This window comes from Physeter macrocephalus, chromosome 7, assembly GCF_002837175.3.
Source record: "Physeter macrocephalus isolate SW-GA chromosome 7, ASM283717v5, whole genome shotgun sequence".
NCBI classification, from domain to species: domain Eukaryota; kingdom Metazoa; phylum Chordata; class Mammalia; order Artiodactyla; family Physeteridae; genus Physeter; species Physeter macrocephalus.
This window is the reverse complement of record NC_041220.1, coordinates 64,493,558-64,516,827: the sequence shown is the minus strand read 5'-3', so window position 1 is coordinate 64,516,827 and position 23,270 is coordinate 64,493,558. Positions and strand designations below refer to the sequence as shown.

The following is a 23,270-nucleotide window of genomic DNA, read 5'->3' as shown; positions in this document are numbered from 1 at the left end:
AGGACAATCAGGAACAGCCCTCTGGAGTGTGGATCAGGTGGGCAGGTGAACAGAGGGGCTTGGGGCTTCTCTGCAGGCACAAAGCCAGATCACAGAGTGTCGGTGTCTGGAGGTCCACAGGAAACAAAGTCTGGGGGCACAGGTAAGCGGAGGCTGAAGGGTAGGCACACAAATGAAGTCAGGGGCACTGCTGCCAGTGCTGCTAGGACTGGGGGGGCTGCAGGGGCCATCTCTGCAGGAACCTAGTATACAATTCTGTGTACGCCTTGGACTGGGGCATCTTTGAGGCTGCATGGGACAAAGGTGGGGCAAGTGGCTTACCAGATGATCAGCCCCACAAGGCACTCTTTGGGAGCATGCACCAAGTTGAGAAGGTATGGAGGGTAATGATCTGAGCTAGGACACAGGCCTCTACTGGGCCTCCAGGACGTGCCACCACAAACCAAATCAAAAGCTACAAAAGGGGTTGGAGGAACACAAGATAAAGAAAGCTGCACCCTACAGGTAACTAGCACTGAAGAAACCACTCTGGGTAGAGCAGTGAAGGAAGAATGTCAGCTTCCCAGAATCAGGAAAGACCAACTTCCTCCTACAGTGTTTCTCCAGTGCCCCCTACTGACAAAGCATGACATCATGTAAGCTGCAAAGGAAGCATATAGAAAGGCTCCCATGTACATTTTCACAGACAACAACAAAGAGTGAATTTGGAGCAGAGAGGCAATAAAATAACTGGCGTGTCAACAAAATGCAAAGCAAAGGAAAGTGAAATTCATCTATTAAAGAAGATTAAGAAATGATAATATTAAATACTCAACAAATTACAATGAGATGGGCACTTAAACTACTGGTAGAATTACAAATGAATATAACTTTCCTTGAAAGCAATCTAGTAATAAGTTCATCCTATAATTCTACTTGTAGGATCTTATATGAAAATAATCAGATATACAAAGACACTATGTAAAGATGATTATTATTTATTGTGATAAAAGGAAGTAAATAGCCTAATGTTCAAAAATAGGAAAAAAAGATTAAGGAAGGAAAGAAACATTTACCTATAGAATGTTATGCGGCTCTTAAATTGTTTTCTAATAAATTTTAATTATAAGAGTAAATTCTCCTTATGTATCTGGATAAGAATATAGATACAATATCCAAAAGTTTATTATCCATAAGATATATAGATATATGTTTATATATATGTATGTATATTATTATTTGTACATAAACACTACAAACCAAAAACATGTTAAACGTGGTTATGTCTGGTTTATAGAATTATGTATGGGTGATTCATGTTTTTCATATTTTTCTACACTTGTTAAATAATCTGTAATGAACATGTATTGCTTTTTCTATTTAGGAAATAGAAAATTTATGATTAAAAAGTTGCCAACAAAAAAGTAGCAAGTACATGCAAGCACAGAGTTCTACTAGATGCAAAAAAATTCAAATAAATTATTCAAGTGAGATGTTAACATCACTACCGTGGTAGTTTTAATATATATGTATGAAGTCTTTGATACTCCTCCTCTCAAGATATGGAGCCTAATCTTCCTCACCTTGCCAATGGGCTGGACTTAGTAACTCACTTCTAAGGAACAGAGGAAAGCAGAAGTGCCAGGGTGTGGCTTTGGAGACTAGGTCACAAAAGTCACTGTGGTGTCCTCCTTGCTTGTTCTCTTGGATTGCTGGCTCTGGAGGGAGCCAACTGCCACATCCAGAGTAGCCCTAGGGAAAGGCCTATATAACAGGAACTGAGACCTTCTTCCAAAAGCCCAAAAGCCAACAAGGAACTGAGGCACCCCGTCCACAGCCCACAGCCGTGGGAGTGCGCCATCGGCCAGCCCCAGTCAAGCCTTCAATGACTACAGCCCTGGCAAAGAGCTTGACTACAACCTCATGAGAGACCTGAGCCAAAAATCCCAGCTAAACCACTCCTGGATTCCTGATCATCAGAAAATGTGTGAGGTACGAAATGTTTATTGTAGTATGCTGCTATGTTTTAGGATAATTTGTTACATCACAATAGATAACTGATATAATTTCTGAGACAAAAATCTGTTCACTTCAGAGTCATCTTTACATAATACAAGAATATAAACTTTTGTCACAAAACCATTCATCCTTGTTTTAGGTGGTCCAAATATTTCATTACCAGTGACATATTATTTCAAATTCAGTTCTAGATAATGTTATACTTATTAATGGTAGAGGACCTGTCACATTCATCTTTGTATACTTTGTTGTACTTAATATGGTGTCCTGTGTATTGGATGTGCTCAATAAAAATCAATTGAATAAAGGACTGAATGAATTAATGAATGAATAAAAGAATGAGTGAAAAAAATTGTCTAAAATATTTTTTTTAATCCCCTGTATATATGCCTCCAAATCTGATCTACTAGCTAAAAACATATCGAAACTTTTCTATATGGTTTTCCCTAATATGGTGGTGTATTTTATCATCTCTTGGCAATATGAAATATACAGTTAGGCAGTGTTACTATGGAATTTTGTTTAGGGTTGTTCAGCTTGGCTTCAAGAACTGAAGAAATCCATTTGCAAGGCAGCTGATGAGGTGGAAAAGATGGCAGATGTATCTATTATATTGAGATATCTACATGTGAAAGGAAAGGAATAGGATGCAATTCAAGAGGGCAAAACCCTCAACAGCATCCATTTTTCTTCTAAATAACAGCTAAACTATTAGACTGAGACATTTGAAATTGTCCATATTTGGCCTACAAAAGCAGCAATTTTATATTGTTGAAACTAACCACACTTAGCATTTGCCTTACATAGATCAACTCATTTAACATCCATTACACTCCTGTGAGGAAATTAATCTTTCAACCTGATTTTAAAGATGAGGAAAGTAAGCCATGGAGAGGTTAGATTTGCTAAGCTCTTTAGTAGAAGACTGAGGTAGGATTTGAACTTATGGCTCCAGAACCCACACTCTTAACCACTGGAATATATGGCCTCACCCTAATTACACACCCTCAATTGGCATCTCTCTGTCTTCATTTGTAATATAGAAATAATAATACCTACTTCATTATACGGTTGTAGGAGTTATAGGAATAAAGGCTGACACTTTGCACATAAGAAGTGTGTGATAAATATTAGCTATTGTTATAACTAAACTATAATATGTCCTCACCCAACACTGTAGCCTAGGCTTTCACTAAGTCTTACTGCCCACAACTACTTTATTCTTGTCTCAAAACCCACCCATCTGAATCACTCACCATTTGTGCTCACACGCTCCACATCTATCTGTTAAAACATGCCTATTTTCTAGTCATTGGCCAGGGTCACTCCTTCCATGAACTTTCCTGGTCTCTGTGGCTATGTGTGATCTCAAACTCCTGGGTTCTACATTAGTTAGTTCTGCTCTTGTGACACTGGCAACGTGAAATCTGCCCATTATTATAATTCCTTATGTGTTTATATCTTGTTTAAATTCATTAGTGATCTGGCCATATCATATTCATATTATTCCCTGCAACACCTAGCACAGTGTGTTGAATACAATCGATACTTAAATGTTTATCGGATTTAATTTGCTAGTATATATGAACATGCTGAAATTACTGGAGTAAGGAAAAACTGAAATCAAGTAAAGAGCACTATAATGAGAATTAAACATTTTCTCTAGCCAAAATCAGCACTAAAATATCACTGCTTATTTTTACTTCATTACACACAAAAATAATCTGCAAAACTAAGTCGAAATGATAAGTTCTTTATGTCATTTATGCCAGGATTTCCAGGGAAAAGACTACTATTACAAATCATCACTGAAAGCTCAAGTGAATATAAATATGTTAGGACCCCTTGGTGACAATGTCAACATCACATATCTCGGGTAAAGATGAAAGGGAATACAGTCATGTAAGTACCTTTATTGTAAAACACATTTCATTCAGTTCATCAATAATCATTTTCAGTAGTGGTACAGATAGAAACCACAAATGGCACTTGGGGTCTTTTTCACTCCAGAACCCAGCAGCCAGGTCCCAGTTCAATGTGGCAGCTCATTACATCCACCTGATGTTTTGAAAGGCCCCTTGGTTTCATATTTCTGTTGCTGCTTCTGAGAAGTAGAAAGCTTATGGGGAGAGAGAAGGGATGGAAGTGGGTTGTAGGAGAGTTACAATAAGTAGATTTCTCTGCTGAGTAGGAAAGGAGAGATTTAGTGTAGACTAGTTAATGTTCCTGAGTAACATTGCTAGTAGCTGAAAAATGATGTTGATTCTTCTTTTGAATATTAGACATGCATTTCATTATTCATGAAAAACAAAAAGCAGTTCTCAGCAAAGATTGTACATTGATATATGCTGGAATCATTTAGCCTCCCAAAAGAGACTGGCACTTTTTGATCAGTTTGGACCCCTAAAAAAAAGCAAATGAGCACATCTGTGAGAAAGAGAAAACAGCTAAGCAGCTCTGATCCCCAAACAGAAAATCTTTAAGACTTCCCTTTTGCATGCCTGAGATGGGTTCTAATACGCCTGCCTCTCAAGGTCTCAGAATTTCTCACAGTCCCTTAGCTTAAGGACTTAATTAACTGCAATGCCTCGTCCACTTTCAGGACCCCAGATTTAGAATAAATAAAAATTTACTTCCTCCTCAGAAGAATATGACACTCTTTTGCTGCAGGGTAAGAATGAACAATCAATGTCAGCTTCTTGCTGCATTTTAAAACAGCTCTAGGGTAATCCCATGCTAAATCACTACATATTCAGGTATAGAAATTCAAGAGGAAAAAAACCACTAAAATTGATCAGATTATCTCTACTCCCTTCATATGTACTGGTGTAGACCTTGATATTAAGTCTGAAAGTTTTCCCCAATTTGTACCTGTATAGTCCTTATTCAAATAAAAATCATTTGTGGAAGCCCAAGTAGATAAAAGTGAAATCTTTAATAGCTTAGTGGAAATGGGACCCCTAGAACTCCACTGCTAAGGTATGAACACACACACATCTGAGGGATAGATGACTCACACTCCTAAGAGCCTCTAGGATCCTGTAGAAAATGGTTAGAAGTCTAGTAATTTAGTTCTTCCCACCTTCAAACAGTACCACACCTAAATTGTCTAGAAAGATTGAAATCTATTTAGGTTTATTTTTAAAAATACCTCTGGAATTTACGTATCCTTACTTCCACGGTGACCCATGACTTTTTTTGTTTTGCTTTGTTTGAATGTTAATTTATTTCCTTTTTTTAATTCATGTTTTAAAATGGAATAGTTAATTTACAATGTTGTATTAGATTCAGGTGTACAGCAAAGTGATTCAAGTATATACATTATTCTTTTTCAGATTCTTTTCCATTATAGGTTATTACAAGGCATTGAATATAGTTCCCTGTGCTATATGGTAGATCCTCGTTGTTTATCTATTTTATACACAGTAGTGTGTATATGTTAATCTCAAACTCCTAACTTATCGCCCCCCCACTCCCTGCCATCCCCTCTGGTAAACATTAAGTTTGTTTTCTATGTCTGTGAGTCGATTTCTGTTTTGGAAATAAGTTCATTTGTATCATTTTTTAGATTCCACATAGAAGTTGTATCATATGGTATTTGTCTTTCTCTGTCTGACTCACTTCACATAGTATGATTATCTCTAGGTCCATCCATGTTGCTGCAAATGGCATTACTTCACTCTTTTTTATGGCTGAGTAATACTCCATTGTGTATATATATCACATCTTCTTTGTCCATTCATCTGTCGATGGACATTTAGGTTGCTTCCATGTCTTGACTATTGTAAATAGTGCTGCTATGAACATTGGAGTGCATGTATCTTTTTGAATTAGAGTTTTCATCTTTTCTGGATATATGCTCAGGAGCAGGATTGCTGGATCATATAGTAGCTCTATTTTTAGTTTTTTAAGGAACCTCCATATAGTTCTCCATAGTGGCTGCACCAATTTACATTCCCACCAACAGTGTAGGAGGGTTCCTTTTCTCTCCACACCCTCTCCAGCATTTATTATTTGTGGACCTTTTAATGACGGCCATTCTGACTGGTGTGAGGTGATACCTCATTGTAGTTTTGATTTGCATTTCTCTAATAATTAGTGATATTGAGCATCTCTTCATGTGCCTGTTGGCCATCTGTATGTCTTCTTTGGAGAAATGTCTATTTAGGTCTTCTGCCCATTTTTTGATTGGATTGTTTGGTTTTTTGGTATTAAGCTGTATGAGCTGTTTGTGTGTTTTGGAAATTAATCCCTTGTCTGTAGCATTGTTTGCAAATATTTTCTTCCAGCCTGTACATTGTCTGTATGGGAGACTGCTAACCTGTCATCCATCTGAAGACTTTGGAATAAACATTACTAGTCTATTTCTCCAAATCCTGTGACATGCTTTTCAAACCTTTTTACATTCTAGATACTGCTGGACATAACAACTTGCCAAGATCCTTTTAAAATGGGTCACCTCTCATCTCTTTTGAAATCCCAATTCAATAATAGTAACAATATACCGGAAAGAATAAAGCCTACTGATGCTAAAAAGAAAAAAAAAACAAAAACACCATCAATGTAAGAGCTATAATGAACTTCTGAAAAATAGTCATTGGTGTGATATTAATCAACATATCAAAATGCAGAGATAGAAGCTCAGAATAGTAACATTAGAGAAGTACCAGCAGTAAAAGACCAGAAAGTCATTGATTTCTGAGCTGCTTTGGTTCTTATCTCCTGCTCAGCCCATTTTTTTAAACTTCCTAAAGATTCCTGAAGTCACTACTATCCTTTCAATATACTAATTTTTACTTAGGTTAGCCAGAATTTGATGCTATTATTTACAACTAAAGAAACCCAACTAACATACCAGCTTAAAAAATAACTGTGTAAATATATGGGTGAAATAATATTTAAATATGCAAGGGCCCCTAAAGTTTATCACCCGGGTGCCCATTCTGAAAAAATACATAAATACATACATACCTAAATTAAGAATGTAGCCAAAAAAAAACTTAAAAGAATCCAAGAAATAAACACAAAATGGGATGTTAGAAATAGTCCATTTTACCCAGAGTTACACTTAAAAAGAAACTCTTAGTGGACAGCCATAAATCAGTCCCAGAAATAACTAAATCCAAACTGAAAGATTAAGTCAGAGGACTTTTCAAATGTTATCAAACTTTAAGTTTCAAATCTTATCAAACTTTAAGATGATAGACTATTCTATTACAAAAACTGTATAATTAAGAACCTGATATAATTTAGCGGTGTGATATATTTTAGTGGTGTGATGAAAGTAGATGCTTTATTTGTCAACATGGAAAAAGAATGGTAATTAGAAACTCTCAAAAAAAAGGATGTACTAGGAAATCATAGTCCAAATATGTAAAACTAAATAAATGTGGCATATTTTCTGCAGTTGATAGTAAGAAAAAAGACTTCATTTAATCTTGACACTTTTTAAGTGATCCAGGATAAGTCATTGAACTATTGGTCAATGCATTCATTGTACGGCTGTAAATAATATTACAGTTAAACACACTATTGAACACTATTTAATGGCTTCCAGTTTTTGGATCAACCTATTGACAAAGCATATAAACCTTACATTTACAAAGCAGGATGAATAAACCTAGACAGTGTGGAAATCATGGTATAGCTTTAAAAAGGAAAGCTGGCAAAGAAATCAAAAGAAGTTTAGACATGTTAATTATGTTTTGGAAAATCACTAGATGCTGATTGAAGTAGAAGGACCAAGAAATAGAGTATAACCAATAAAAGAGCTAAAACTACAAAAATACTTTACCTAAAAAAAAAATTGAGAGTCTACTGGCAGTATTGTCGAAGTTAGTGTAAGAATACTATATTCTTTAAGTGACAGCAGTATTTTAAAAAACTATTAAAGTAATAATGGTAATCACTAGGAATACTAAAAGTGAAAACTTAAATTGCTTACCTTTTGGGAATGGGAAATGTACCCTGCTCTTCTGTCTGAACTCTTGACATGTTCATATATTACTTATGTAATTTTCAAAACTTGTGTAATGTATCATAAGAAACTAAATACAGTATCCCAGAGTGACCTGATCCATGTGGTTGCAATATCTGATCCTTGTTTTTTCTCCAGAATTGCATCCCAGGATTGCAGTAGCTTTGATAGTAGACCCATCAAGTTGTAAGCATAGGCTACTTAAACCAGCAAGTCTTTCCACATGAACTTGTGTTGAGTCACAACTAAAAGCAGAAGTTTGCTTTTTTTATTGTTAAATTTTATTTATTATTTTCAAACCATCATTTCAACCTGCCCAAATTCCTGCTAATTCTTGTTAACTTTCTTCTATGTTATATTCTGTTGGGTGACAGATAAGTATCTCAGGCTACAATTATCATTCCCCACTGACCTGGAAGAGAGAATTTCTGAGTAGTTTTCTCCTTAAAACTGCTGAAGTCTACAATTCACATTATTATTTCATGATATATGAAATTCCTTTTCTTTGGAAGATCCAAATTCACCTTGTATGGCTGAGTTTCTTATTTTATTCCTTCTTTTTGTTTCATTCTTATTCTTACCAACATTCCAACATTAATTTTGGTTCACTTTTTTCTCCTTAGAATTTTCCTGCATTCTGGTTTACTTCTCAAAATATGTCTTCCATCTTGTCTTCCACTAGCCATAGCTAGAAAGGCAGTCTTCAAACCTGCCCACTTTCTCTTTTAACAGGCAGAACAGATTCATATAATTGACTATTCTAATCTCAGAAAAGAAAACAAAGAAAATGCATGTAGGTCCCTGGAGCAGTTAGTCTAACTTGGAACATCTACAGACTGCTAATTGGCTAAGCCTCTTCACTTCTGGGATTTTGGTTCCATGGAGACTCCCAAAGCCACTAGGTATTATTCCTTTGCATTACAGTCAAACCTAGACCTCTTCCACAAACATAGAGGCACAAAGACTCACCAAAACTCTTGATGATAAGATTCCAAAATAATTCCATCATATATTCCTATATTTTTTGCTAAGCCTATTCATATAAGGTTATTGCTTTTATATTCCAGTCTTACCTTTGTATTTAATGTCCCCAAAATCTTTCACTTCCTTTCATAAATAGGTTATTTTTCAATTGTTTTATTATTTTTGTTACTGTTCTTGGTTCCAACTTCTCACTAAGTTAGATGTATAAAAATATTGGGAAGGGAGGGGCGAAACAGTTTATGATTATCTACTTTCACTTTAGGAAAGTGGTTCTTAAAGTGGTCACCAAACCAGCAGCATCAGTAGCACCTGGGAACTTGTTAGAAATGCAAATAATCAGACCCCACCCTAGCTCTATTAAATCAGGAATGCTGGGGATGGAAAATATTGATTTTGTTTTAACAAGCCCTCCAAGTAACTCTGATGCACACGAATATTTCAGAATCACCTCCTTAAAATAATCATATGGAGATATACTTGGTCGAACTTTATAGATGGTGCAGAATTACATATAATAAGCATTTCTATCTGAAGAAGTTCATCTAGCAAATTTTAATCAACATGATATATTCTTCAGATAGCCCCTATTTTCTCCTTTAATTTGTGGAGAAATCCTAAAAGAAAGTAGAGAGGGAAGGGGAGGGAAGGGGGAAAGTTTGGGCTTTTCAACGATTAAGTTGAAGAGCACTGTCAGACAAAAAGTGTGGGAAAAAAAGCACACAGAAATCTTCCTATCGTGCTATTGATGAAATAGTTCAAGCAAGAAGCATTCACACTCAAGAGCAAGAACACTTCAAGAAAATTCCTTTGGGAATTTTTTGACACAGGCCCTTCTGCAAAAATGTTTATCTGTGTGGATATGGGGTTGTTACTCAGGTAGAGATCTGTTTTCTGAATGTTTTACAAAAAAGTGAAAGGGCTTTAAAGTAAATAAATGGGCACTTGTGACTATTTTCATTTTGTGTATCAGCTGGTCCGGGAGTCAGCAAAATATTTTTGTGAACAGCCAGATAATATTTGGAGCTCTGCAGTTCATTCAGTCTGTCACAACTACTCAGTCTTACAACTACTCAATTCTGCTGTTATAAAAAGCGGCCATAGACAACACGTAAATAAATGGGCAAGGCTGTGTGCCAACACAACCTTGTTTACATAAACAGGGAGTGGAACTGAATTAGCCAGAGGGGTGTAGTTTGCCTACCTTTGACTAGACCATAGATATATGACTTTTAACATAAGCACATGTACAGTTTAGGTGAAAAAGCAGAAAAGAGCCACTGAAGGTAATTGAGGCATTCATGAAAATTGTTACCTGTGAAAACGTTTCCCTGGGCCACTGCTAAACCTAGTACTAACTAGGACTAACTAGCCCCAGCCTGTTTTGACTGTAAAGCCTGCTATATTATATTTTATTTTTTGAACCACACGCTTTCATTCTTCTACTCGGATACTATTACCTACTATATCCTAGTTTCTGCTTCTCAAGTCATGTCCCCAGGAGAACGGCCCATCCCAGGTCCCCTCCATGAATTTACATGAATTTTCTGTGCCACACAGGGATGGTAGGATTGCCATGATATTCTTAGAAATTTAAGTCATACAACGTTACCATCTTATGGAAAGTCATTTGCTTGTTAACTGTATGCAATTAGATTAGTTACACAAAACAGTCTCCTGGTACTCAGTTGGGTGTGTATGCACAAAGAGACACTTTTTTCTGGTCACTGTTCTTTTCTCTTTCTATTCTTCAACCCCCTGTTCTAATGGTCTGCCACTGAGAAAATGCAATCCTTTTCACCTAAACCGGTTTCCTAGTTAAGCCCCAAACTACATTTGGTGACTCTTCCTGATTATGCCCCTAGAAATTTCTAGAACGAAGCTACAGTTTGCCCAGACAGGTCTTTAAACTGTTATTTCTTTAATATTTCTCTATATTTCCAAGGACACCATTTCTCTATAATGAGAAAGTCGTCAACTCATCATTCTTCCTCCCACCCTCAGTCCTAAACATCTCAGTTCATCTGGTGTCATGACTTTGTATTTATCTTTATTCATGTCTAACATGCCTAGTTCCCTCAAATGAACATAAATATTAGCATATCTTAAACCCAAATATAGTCAACTACACCGATCCACTTAAACTGTGATTTTCTCCTAATCCATTCATGATTGGCATGGAGAAAGGATTTTTTTTTTTTAACTTTACCCTAAGAGTGCTATGAGAATAGACAAGGAAACAGAGATACCTCTTCTTGGAGACACATTTCACTTTTCTCTGTTTGACAGCACATCTCCACCAGGTGAGCAAAATCCACAATAACTGATTGGAACTGCATCTCTGCTGCATATGGTTCCTGCTTCACAAGGTTGCTGAGGAGTCTGAATAAGAAATGAGTGGCAAAAATACAAGCACTCCCTGAGTGCTAGAAGGCCAGCTTGCAAACCTGCCTTACTTATTTAAAGCTGCACACCACCCATGCCTTTGCATAGCTCTCACTCTTAAGATTACAGGCCCTGAAAATGCCCTGATGTCCTCATAGTTTTCACAGTATCCATCTCCATCTTTTATTCAACATATTTTTCTTCAAGCACATCTCATCAATATAACTATTATATTAAATTTAATTACCTTTATGTAATTATTACTAGGGTAAATATTATTTTCTATTTTTATTACATTGGGTGGTAAATAAGTTATAAAATAAATTAGCTTTTCCTATAATATTTTTTTATGAACATTTATTCTAAACAACTAACTTCCCAATAAATATTACAAGTATAACGCACCTGGAAGTTGAGGCCCCCTTATGTTATTAATAATAAAGCCAATACACTAATTTGAAACTTCAGTAGTTTGACAATTATCTCAGATTTCCCTCACAGAATGAGTTTCCCCACAACTATATAAACATCGGTGTTTCAACCACTTCGAATATTTAAAATTATAACCTAGTTTCTATCTCTCGATTTAATAAAATAGTACCCCAAATCTTCCAATGTTGTCTTTTTTTTTTTTCTTTACTGATCAAGAGAGATTTAACTACAAAGACAACAAACATGAAGGGTAGGGGAAATGTACATTAATCCATATTTTATTGCTTACCCAAAAACCTTCACTTACTCTTCATTTTCAAATTCACATTGATAATACCTAGTGGCCTTATTTGCACTTGAATAGGTATAAAAGGAAATATCTCAAAGCTTTAAGTAGCTATTTCTATGACACTCTAACCCAAGGGTCCGGCAAATATTTTAGCCTTTTTCAGCCAAGAGGCAAAATTGAGGATATTATATAAGTACTTATATCACAAGACAGAGAACTCCAGGCCCGCCCCACCCCTGGGCTGGGCTGCCCCAAGTGGCTGGCGGGCACAGTTTGTGCCAGTTGCCATCAGCTGGAAATGATGGCGAAGCGAGGGACCAGCCGTGGGGAAGGGGGCGCGCACCGCTTGTCTCACTCTGTGCCCCAGTGACACGCCCTTTTCTTCTCCCCGCACCCCGCTCTCAGTGCGGGCAGCTGGCCCAAGGCAAGGTGACTCTCTGAGTCGGTTGACTCCTGGACTGAGATGCCACCCACCCCTCTGCTGCCCGGCAGTCGTCAACAGTGAAGTCCCCACCACGCACGTCGCACCAGCGCAGGCACTGGGCAGAGCGAGCTCGGTCCCAGGCGGGGAAGGCAGGAGCGAAGACGGGAACAGAGGCGAAGCAGACGCAGCACTCTGCAGCTCCCAGGCTTAGCTTGTCCAGGCGGTGCCCGCAGGACCTACAGAAACAGCCCTGGCCGGACGGCCGTAGCGTGCTGACCCCATCTAAGCAATCAGATATTTAGCTTAACTTGGTAGCGCCCTGGACATGCCTCTGAACTTCCCATTTCAGCTCCACCCTCTCCCACCCTCCCCGCAACCCCCAGCCTTGAGGATAGACAGAGCTGAAAACAGCAGCATGACTGAAGATAAGGAAGCACAAGCCAATTTTCTTTTCGGAAACTACTACAGTGATGAGGTGGGTTTGAGAAGCATGTAATCACTGCATCCTCTGAGCACCAAGACACAGTCAAGAGAAGCTAGGAGATTTTAATTAACTCCATGTTTGCCCCTAATCCTAAGACCTGGGAATTTAGAAAAAAAATCAGAGAGGGGACAAAGACATATGTACAAAAATATTCATTGTCACAATTTATGATACTTAGAAACTGAAAACAATTTTCATGTCCAGAAACTGGGACTGGTTAAGTTCGTTATTGTACCCATATACTGGAATTTTAAAAAGCCATTAAAATGCTGTTTTGAAGAATAATCAGTGACAAAACTGCATACATTATCATTTTTAAAGCTACATTAAAAATGATGACAACAGCCAACAGCTTTTGAGTATCTTGATATTTGTTCTGTTTCAGACAATGCGCTGAAAATTTATAAATGTTACCTCGTATAATGCTCTCTGTCACCTCCTTAATAAGGTTCTATGTCATCTCCACTTTGCATTTGTAACACTGGTTTCAACACCTTGGGAATAATATAGATCTGGGCATATATAAAAGCCAGTGAGGTGCGCCTCCCTCCCAGAAGGCATGAGGATTGAGAACTACTTTTGAGAACTCGTCCTGAGACAAGAAGTCAGGCTCACAGACTTCCGCCCATTAAGAAAGGTCTGGTCAGTAGAAGACAGGCGTAATTCAGTGGTTCCCCAGCTGGGCCTCCATTACACTCATTTCTGAGTTATATGGAATCGGGATAACTCTTCGAAAGGGGGCTGTAAGAGTGCTTTCATTAAAGTCCTGCACACCGTTAAGACACAAGCAGCACTGCCACAGCACCTGCTAAACGTGTACAATCCTGAGGTTTGGGGGAGGTATTATTTTTTCCTTACAACAAAACATAAAGCAACTTTGTCATCAATTGAAAGGGATCCAGTCTGCGGCTGAGCAGGAGACAGCAGTCCCTGGAGGGCATGACTGTTCCCAGTGGCACAGGAATGGTGTCAAGGAGCCTGGAGAATTCCTGCGGAGTGGGGGAGGCAAGGGGGGTTTCATAAGCTCTCCCCTGAGGATTCTGAGGATAATTGCTGGAACTGAAACTCTGTATAAGCAGGTAGTAGCAAGAATGTGCAAAACTTGCATTATTATGTATTCAAACCATAGACTGATGGACAGAGGGCAATTGTGGGAGTGTGCGCTTGTGTACAGATATGGAATTACGTATTCCTACACTATACATATATTTATAATGGGTATCTCTGCAGTGTTGGAATAAAAGTATTATGTTTTTCTTCTCTTTTCTGTATTTTCTAAATTTTCTGCAAAGACTGTGTATTACTTTAATAATAAAGTAAATCAACATTTTACAAAGAAATAGAATAGTATAAGCATTCTTTTTTCTACCCAACAGTTCTGTACATATTTGACCTTTTTTTAAATTATGTTTTATTATAGTTGAAATATGTACATATTCAATTTTCCAATTAGACCTAAACTTGATCCCACTTGAAAGAAAACACCGTGCTCTCTTGTGTCTCTGTATCATTCAAGTCTGTATGGTTATATATGATGTATGGTCAAAACAGTTGATACTATCTTTGAATAATAATTATCAGTTTTTAACAAATTAATTATTCAAAGGGAGAAATACAGGCTACTTCCCATTGGAATTTTGGTGGGTTTTGTCTCAGAATATATTCCCCCACAGATAACAATATTGTTCATGATACTGAAATTCACTACCCAACCCATAAAAGCATAGGACAGCTTCTGTCCCATGTTACAGAAACTAACCATCATGAGTACCTACACAGTGAGACTACCCCATTTCCCAGCACCCACTGGGGCTTCTATGGTCTGGCCTAGGGGATTCAGCACCCCAAGTGGCCAAAGCTGGTATAGGAGGGGCACTGGTTTTACGGTGAGTTCATGCAAAATCTGGACTTCTTTTTCCTTCCAATGTCATAAAAAGTGCACAAACTTTTCAGTCAAACTTACTTTGGCTCAAGTTAGGTCCTCCACTCACTAGTCTGTGTGACGATGGGTAAGACACTTAACCTCTCTGACCCTACTCTATAAAATGAGAATGTGAACACCTACATTGCAAGGTTTTTGTGAGGACCAAAAATAATACTATATTAAAGGGCTGAGTACAGTAACTGGCATACTGAAGGCACTTAATAAATAGTGGCAAAGATAATATGAATAATTATATTAATTATTTCATCAAATTATGGCAATGATAATGAATAATTATAGTAATAGCACAACTTGCAACTTTCGTTTCAAATTATTGTCTGCTTCCAACCACAGTCTCCCTTCTCCCTGACTCCCACAATAAATGGTACATTGTCACTGCTTCTCACCTACTTATTCATTTATTCACTCAGCAAATAATTGATGAGCAGTTTTATAATTTCCCTGAGGGTCTGAGCTGTAGATTTAACAATAATAGAGAAAGCTAGCGGAGGAGGTAGGAAGGCTCCTTCATATGTACCCTTCTTCTCTGTCCTCACAAGCTCTGGGATTCCAATTGTCTTCATGGTTTGGCCCCTCCCAATGCCTCTAGTCTCAGCTCCAAAAGTTTCTCTCCCCTGTCTCTCCTCTGCCTCAGACACACCCAACTATTCTGCTCTCTCTTCTGTCTTGCTGTGTCAGCTGGTTTCTGGAGGCACGTCCCCAGAGGCACCAGTAGAGGGAACACTTGCATGACCGCTGAGCTTCCAGATCAGGTGTTAGTTGCTTACCTAAAGCACAGGGAGCTCAGCTCTGTGCTCTGTGATGACCTAGATGGGGCGGGGCGGGGGGGGCAGGGAGGGAGGTCCAAGAGGGAGGGGATATATGTATACATACAGCTGATTCACCTCCTTGTACAGCAGAAACTAACACAACACTGTAAAGCAATTATACTCCAATAAATAAACAAACAAGGAGAAACACTTTCACTGTACTGGGATAGGTAAGGGGAAAAAAGGGTCCCATTAGGAGAATGCAGGTCTGGGAATGAGATTTGGAGCAGAGGTATCAGCATGTCATGGTACCTTTCCTTGATACTCCAGATATGAAGGCTGCTTTTTCTACAACTGGGGACTCTGTGCCATTTGGAAGCTAGGCCCCCCTCCCTTACAACGACTTGCCACATACCTGTGATCTGCTTGCAGTGGGTTTATCTCTCCTAACCACTTCCTTGCACCCACCCAGCCCACCCCACAGATCTCTCTACCTATCAACCTAACTGCTGTTTTAAAACATTTCCCCTAATTCTACTCATTCCTTTAGTTTTAAATTTTTTAATTTACCTTTAAAAATATTAGATCCGACTTTTAATCCTCAACACCATCAAGTTGTTTCCAGCTTTTCATTTCAATGATATTAATCTTTTATTTTCATTACATTTATTCACCCTTTCATTTAAAACATTCTAGTCTTTATATACTATCTTAAGTCTTAACATTTCAACTCTGTATTTTTCTTAATTGGATTTTAAATTCTTTTCCTTTGAACTTCTATTCTCTTTATTTCCTCTGTCTTATTCCACGACCTCATTTCTGCCTTCTCTTTATAATCCTGCTGAATTTTGTCTTTCCCCTCCAGGAGCCCCTTCACTTTTTTTTTTTCTTTTTGTGTGTATGTGGACTTATGCTATGATGATCAGTCAGAACTATATATGGGTGAAAGCCATGGAGAGAACCCCTACCACTTCCCAGGAAATTGGAGAGCTTTGTCCAGCCCAGCCCTTGACCCCCAATATGTATCCTCCCAGAATATTCTAGAAATCTCTACATCAGCTGTCTCTGTGTTATTGCTTTCTCCATACAGAAAACACAATGAATTCACTAGAACACGGATGCTTCCTAATATTTCACACTTTTCATCATCTAAACCTTACATGAAGAGTTTCAAGTATTAAAAATTATCACCAGCATTATAACCCCTTGATTAGGGCACACTAACAGCTACATGTTGGTAGTTAAGTATATGTGCTTTGAGCTAAGTAGCTTGGGTACAAATTCCAGTTCAACAACTTATTTACCTGTTGCATGATCTCATACCATTTCTTCTTGCCTTCTTAGCCTCAGTTTCCTCACAATTAAAATGGGGTAATAATATTATCTACCTCCTAAATCTGCGGTAAGGATTTGGTGAGATGACATACATAAAGGGTGCCTATCTAAGCCAGAGAATTTCCTCACGAGAAAGCAAAGCCTGAACTCTAAAAATAAAGTATTATCGTCTCACATCAGCCTGGGCTAAAGAAAGAATGGCTAACTAAGTGTTACAATGGTTTTTGGATGCTTACTGGAAAGTTTTACAGTCTAGTTTCTGATCAGCTCACTTTGGGAACTGAAGAAAGGCCCTCAAGGGTCAGTTGGCTTGTGAATGTTAAGTACTGTGATAAAACAGAGTAAGTGACAACCTTGCGCTTGCTGACCACAGGAATGTGTTTATTCCCAAGGCAACAAAAACTTTGCCTCACTTGGCAAGATGACATTGTTGGACTAATAATATTTAGACTCTCCAAGAGCAAGTTTTAGAATAAATAAATTAATTAGAAGTAAGCTACCAACCATTTCTAATGATCTTGGGGGAGAAGGAGCTCTGAGGACCAGGACCTGCTTTCTCCTGAGGACAGGATCAGGGGCACGTGAGGAGGGTGGGAAGAGGAGTGGGTGGGCACTAAAGGGGAACTGCCCCACTGCCAGGAGGTGGAGTGCTTTTGATGAATTTTGTTGATTCAGGGTAACCAGAATATATATATATATATATATATATATATATATATATATATATAAACAAGGATCCTTACTTTTGCTTTTCGGTTTGTAATTCCTCCTCCTGAGCTCTGCACAAGTCCTCATTAAGGTTGACGACTTGGTCACAGGATAAATGTGGAGAAATGTAAGTTCCATCTACTTGCAGATCATCAAAGCAAGGCTTCCTGAAGGCATACGAGTCATCACAGCAGTGACCCACGCCAGCATTGATAGGCTCTGCCTCATGTCTTCTGCATAAAGCTCCAAGAATTAGCTTTGCCTTCCCCAGAAAAGAATTAAAATAAGAGCCATAAGGTTTGCGGTCATTAATGTTATTTTTTTATCCATAGAAAAGTACTCTCAAATTCTAGTCTCTGCTCATTTGGCTGGGATTTCACTGTCTGGGAAAGAGCAAGCGTGTCAGGTGAAGCCTGGCTCTCAGCCTTGTCCTCCATCTTCCTGCCACCCTCAAAGGTGAGTTCCCTCGGACCCGACCTCCCAACTCCCCCACAGTGTGCTGTTTATAGACCAGTGTTGACTTGAAGCAGGAGTTTCTTATGCTCCATCAAATTAAAATCAAGTCTCAGGTCAACATGACTGCTAATTTGACCCAGATGCAAGACTGATGATTGCACTTCTATAAAAGCTCAAATCCAATGTGTTTCTGTGTTTTATAACCGGACACCTGTAACTACCACAGAACTTGGTATATGATAAATCACCTATAAACACTTGCTGAATTAATGAAAAAGTGAAGAAATGAATGGTGAAAGGAATCCCTGGATCTTATTTCAGTTGTCTCCTTCCGTTTTCTTATCTCCTTCTAGAACAGTCACCTTGCCTTGCTCCCAGGCTGTGTCTGATACTTATCCTGATGCTGTCTGCAAGGCTGCCTGTATTTTACTCTGAGTATAATGACCACACAAATTCCCTGTCACTTATGTATGTGGGGATGAAGTGACTGAAACCAGTGAGCATCAACATTTAAGTTATGAATTTATTGAAGTAACCAAAGAGATCACTTAAAAACAAGGTTTTAGGAATATAAATCAAGAGTTCCCCAAGGAAGGCATGATTAGATAATAAAAATTTATAATAAAATAAAAGGAAGACAGAGCTGGATAATAAAAAATTTTAAATCTGTAACCAAAACAACTATATTTTATCAGAAAAAAAGACTAACTTAGTATAGAGGAGATGATCTACCAAGAATATAGGATAAAGAAAGCTGTCACCAAACAAGAATTCAGTAGCGTTAAAATATACCACTTGAGAGAGACCTAGAGATGAGCATCCAGGTCCTGGAGTGATGTTCTCCATTGCTAGGAGGGAATAATTCATATCCCTGGAAGACATATCCCTCAAGACCATCCCTGCCCTTCCTCTGATTCCATTTGCATGAATACCCATATCCTAATTCAACTTCCCAAGTAATGTGATTCAGGGAAAAGTGTAGCCTAGTTATTAGACCCAATTATTCTTGACATTGGGAAGACATTTCTCACTGTAAATGAATACCTGGTATTCTGTCTAATGAAGGTAACACTTGTAAGTTTGATGTAAGATAACAGAAAATATAAATATTTGGTCTTTGACCCTGGTTCCTGACACAAAGCTCCTGGTATGCTTATAAATTGCTAAGTGATAAGGGCATTAGGAGCAGCTTTTGTTCTAATGAGATGACTCTGAGTGAGCTCCTGGATGGCTCCTGGATGGGGGCTGGTCTCCAGAAAGACCAAGCCATGATTAGAAGCTTGGAATTTTTAGCCCCACCCCCATGATCCAGAGAGGGCAAAGAGGCTGGAAATACAGTTAATAATTGGTCATGTCTATGTGAGGAAGCCTCCATAAAATCCCAATAGTATGGGGTTCAGTGAGCTTTCAGGTGAGTGAACACATCCATGTACCGAGAGGGTGAGACACCCCAACTCCACAGGAAGCTCCTGCACTTGGGACCCTCCCAGGCCTCACCCTATGTATCTCTTATCTGGCTGTTCTTCTGCATCTTTTTCATATTCTTCAATAAACTGGTAACTGTGTTTTCCTGAGTTCTGTGAACTGCTCTAGAAAATTAATTGAACTCAAGGAGGGGGTCATGGAAACCTCTGATTTATAGCTAATCAGTCAGAAGCACAGGTGACAACTTGGACTTGTGATTGGCATCTGAAGTGAGGTGGGGGCAGTCTTGCGGAACTGAGCCCTCAACCCGTAGGATCTGATGCTATCTCCAAGCAGATAGCGTTAGAATTGAGTTAAATTGTAGGATTCCCAGTGCTTGCTTCGGGGGAAAAAAAAAAAAAACACCCACACATCTGGTGTCAGAAGTGTGGTGAGTATGGTAATCGTGTGAGAGTAAAGGAGAAACACAAGAGGAAACTGGGTGGTTTTTTCCTACACTTTTGATGAGTATGAGTTAGTCTAAAATCAGCAAAATCGCTTTTGTTGACTTGAAAATCCAGGGAATAGACCTTGGGATATGATCCAGGCAAAGATCTGGTGAATCTGACATTCCCAGTTTTTGCAAAGCGATAGTCTTATCCCTGCTGCTAATCAAAGACAACTGGCATGAACTGACCAGAAATAAATTCTCTTAAGGACAGAATTATTAGGTTCCATTGACAATTCAGAGACGTGTCCACCAACATGAGACTGATTGCTGGGGCTTGGAGTTCAGAACTTTTAACAACAGACAAACATGCAGTCAAGGATGTGCTTACCGAGTTCTCCATGCAAACAAACTGTTGCTCATCATTCAGTGGGCAACATTTGGTGGCAGCAGCTGCCATGTTCTTCGTGAATATAACCAACTCCTGAGCAGACAGTTGTGGGGCTTTCTTAGTATAAAGGACTATGAGCCTGAAAGAATAATTTCCTCTTATTCCTGGCAATGGCTATGTGCCCAAAATGAAGAATTCTACAAAGTTTTCCTCAATATCTGACATTGTCTCTGATGTGGGATGAGCAAGTCATTAGATTGGGTTTAAGGCTATCCTTTAAGTTCTTGACCCAGTGGCTCAATGACTTATTCAGTATACCTGGAATTCCCTTTCCACCTCACACATTGCTCCACTCTGATCCATCTTCTTTCTACCTGTGAAGGATACTGTGATAGCTAATTTGGATGGCTGCAAAATCAGACTCATAGTAAACAGCTTCTGAAATAAATATATGCACAGGCCATTAAAGCATGTATTGGTTGTCTACAACGTGTAGGAATAGAAGCTACAGCAACGATCAGGAAACATGTCCTACTCTCATGGTCTCACACCCCTAGTGGGGGAGATAGAGGAGTACACGCAGTGTAATGAGAGGAATAGAGAATGCTATAGGTGCACACAGAATGACATCTAATACCATCCCAGGGAGGTCAGGTAGGCTTCCTAGAGGAAATGATATGTGAGCTAAGATCTGACAATAACTAAAAATGAGCCAGGTGAAGGGGAGTGAAAGTAAGAAGGGAGCATTTAGAAAGTCACTGAGTGTGATTTTTTTCTTAATTGGGGGGATTGGGAATTGGAGAGAGGAGAAGGAAGAAAGCTTAACTATAGAATCAGATTTACATTGTTTTTAAGATAATTATGGCTGCTATATAAAGAATGGATTGGAGGTGGGCAAGAGGCAAAGTGAGGGAAGAAAAGTCCATGCCAGTAATTCAAGTGATGGCCTGAACTAGGAGAGCGGTAGTCAGAACTGAGGGATATGGAGAGAGATTTTAATGAGAAAGACTCTGCAGAACTGAATTTGAGGACAACAGAATGTCAGAATCATTTATTGCATTTATACTATAATGGGGTTAGGGGAAGAATTTAGCTATAGCATCCAATGAAATAGTCAACCTAATCCAGTACTTCTTAAAGTGTGACCCCTGGATTGGCAGCATCCCCTGGGTACTTGTTAGAAATACAAATTCTCATGCCCCATCCCAGATTTACTGAATCAGAAACTCTAGGAGTGGGCTGTGTTTAACAAGTCCTCCAGGTAATTTTGATGCACTCTGAAGTTTGAGAGCCACCAGTCTAATCCTTAAGCTAGACGTTAGCAATTAAACACAACGGTAAAAAAAAAAAATAAGCCAAATATTCTAAAACAAGAATAATTTTTTTGGATCCATTATTCTGGACATTTAATTTAAGCTCAATATTATGGGACTGTATCAAACTGAACTTTTCCCCAATACTCTGCTTCTTTTTTTTTTTTTTTTTTGAGTAGAGTTCCCTGTGCTATACAGCAGGTTCTTATTAGTTACCTATTTTATATCTGTTTCAATTTTAAGATCATTTTATCAAAACACACACACACACAACTCTTTGGATTGTTATTGAAATAACATCCACAAACATGTAGTGCTCTCCACCTGGTTTTCTGCATTCAGTTGTATATATATATTTTTTTTGAATTTTTGAATTTTATTTTTATTTTTTTATACAGCAGGTTCTTATTAGTTATCCATTTTATACATATAGTGTATATATGTGTGATGAATTGGGAGATTGGGATTGACATATATACTCTGCTTCTTAATAGACTATTACAGTAAGATCTTAAAGATAACTGAAAATTGGCTTTTTTTTTTTTGATATCTTAATCTTTGAAATACAATGGGATTTACCAGGCTCTCTGCACACGAAGTTACATGTGCTCCCTCTGACTAAGGTACCTATTTATCTCTACTCTTCATGGTGAAAATACTGTATTTGCTATATTGACCTGACTTGAAACTGACACAGAAAACCTAGATTAGATCTCTTTTGCAGCCTTGACTCCAAATTGCATGCAAAGCCCCAAACTAAATGTCCAGGTGAAGGGTAGAGGGCTCCTATGGGATTGCAGAAGGGCAGTCAGGGTCTGCTGGCTCCCTGACCTCTGAGCATTGATTGGAATCTGGAAACTGGCCTAAAAAATCAATGTAAAAGCACCCAAGGTTATGTGGACAACTGTCTTATCAAGACAAAGATAGCTAGGTTAATTCTGAACTGAGGTTTTCCTTGGCCTCTGAGATTTTAAGGTTGAATATAGACTCTTAGCAACTCTCAGCAGCAGGAGTCAACAAAAACTCACGAACAACCACAAATCTGGACAATATCTTGGAAGCATACCTGTCATGGAAGTCACTATCTCCTAATTTCTCATGTAAATCACACTGATTTTTCACATGCTCATGGCTTTCATGAACCACTCTTTGAAACATCTCTTCCTGAAAAATAAAGATAATCAGTGTTTATCTATTGTTGCAACAATATATCTTGAGGTAAGATTGCAAAACCATCTTCTGTAATACTTTAATGTGACTGTTTTACTAAACCCAGGGTTTTATTTACTTAGTGAGTTTGGAAATGTTGAAAAAACACATTTTGCTGAAACAGGAATGGCCATGTACTTTGTGGAGAAAAAAGTGGGACAGCAAGATTGATATTTAGTTTCCTGTGGTATGAACTCAGTTATGGGCTTAAATGGCATATTTTACAAGCATAAAGCTAATCATTCATCAAGCCAAAAAGAGGTCCTTAAAAGTAATTTATAGATCTAAGTTTAATTGATCAGAATGTGTGTGTGTATGCGTGCATATTGGTTATTTTTAATA

The 23,270-nt window shown here is 38.3% G+C and overlaps 1 protein-coding gene across 1 annotated transcript in view; it reads right to left on the bottom strand.

Moving 5' to 3' along the window:
• Positions 1-4,356: 4,356 nt before the first annotated feature.
• LOC102982024 (alpha-fetoprotein-like) overlaps positions 4,357-23,270 on the bottom strand; it is a 37,926-nt gene continuing 19,012 nt past the window's right edge. Inside the window, exons 10-14 of the mRNA XM_007126261.1 lie at positions 22,786-22,883; positions 20,407-20,545; positions 17,743-17,969; positions 11,206-11,338; positions 4,357-4,401 (exon numbers count right to left, since the gene is read on the bottom strand). Coding sequence (XP_007126323.1) covers positions 4,357-4,401; positions 11,206-11,338; positions 17,743-17,969; positions 20,407-20,545; positions 22,786-22,883 — 642 coding nt within the window. The remainder of the gene's footprint in view (positions 4,402-11,205; positions 11,339-17,742; positions 17,970-20,406; positions 20,546-22,785; positions 22,884-23,270) is intronic.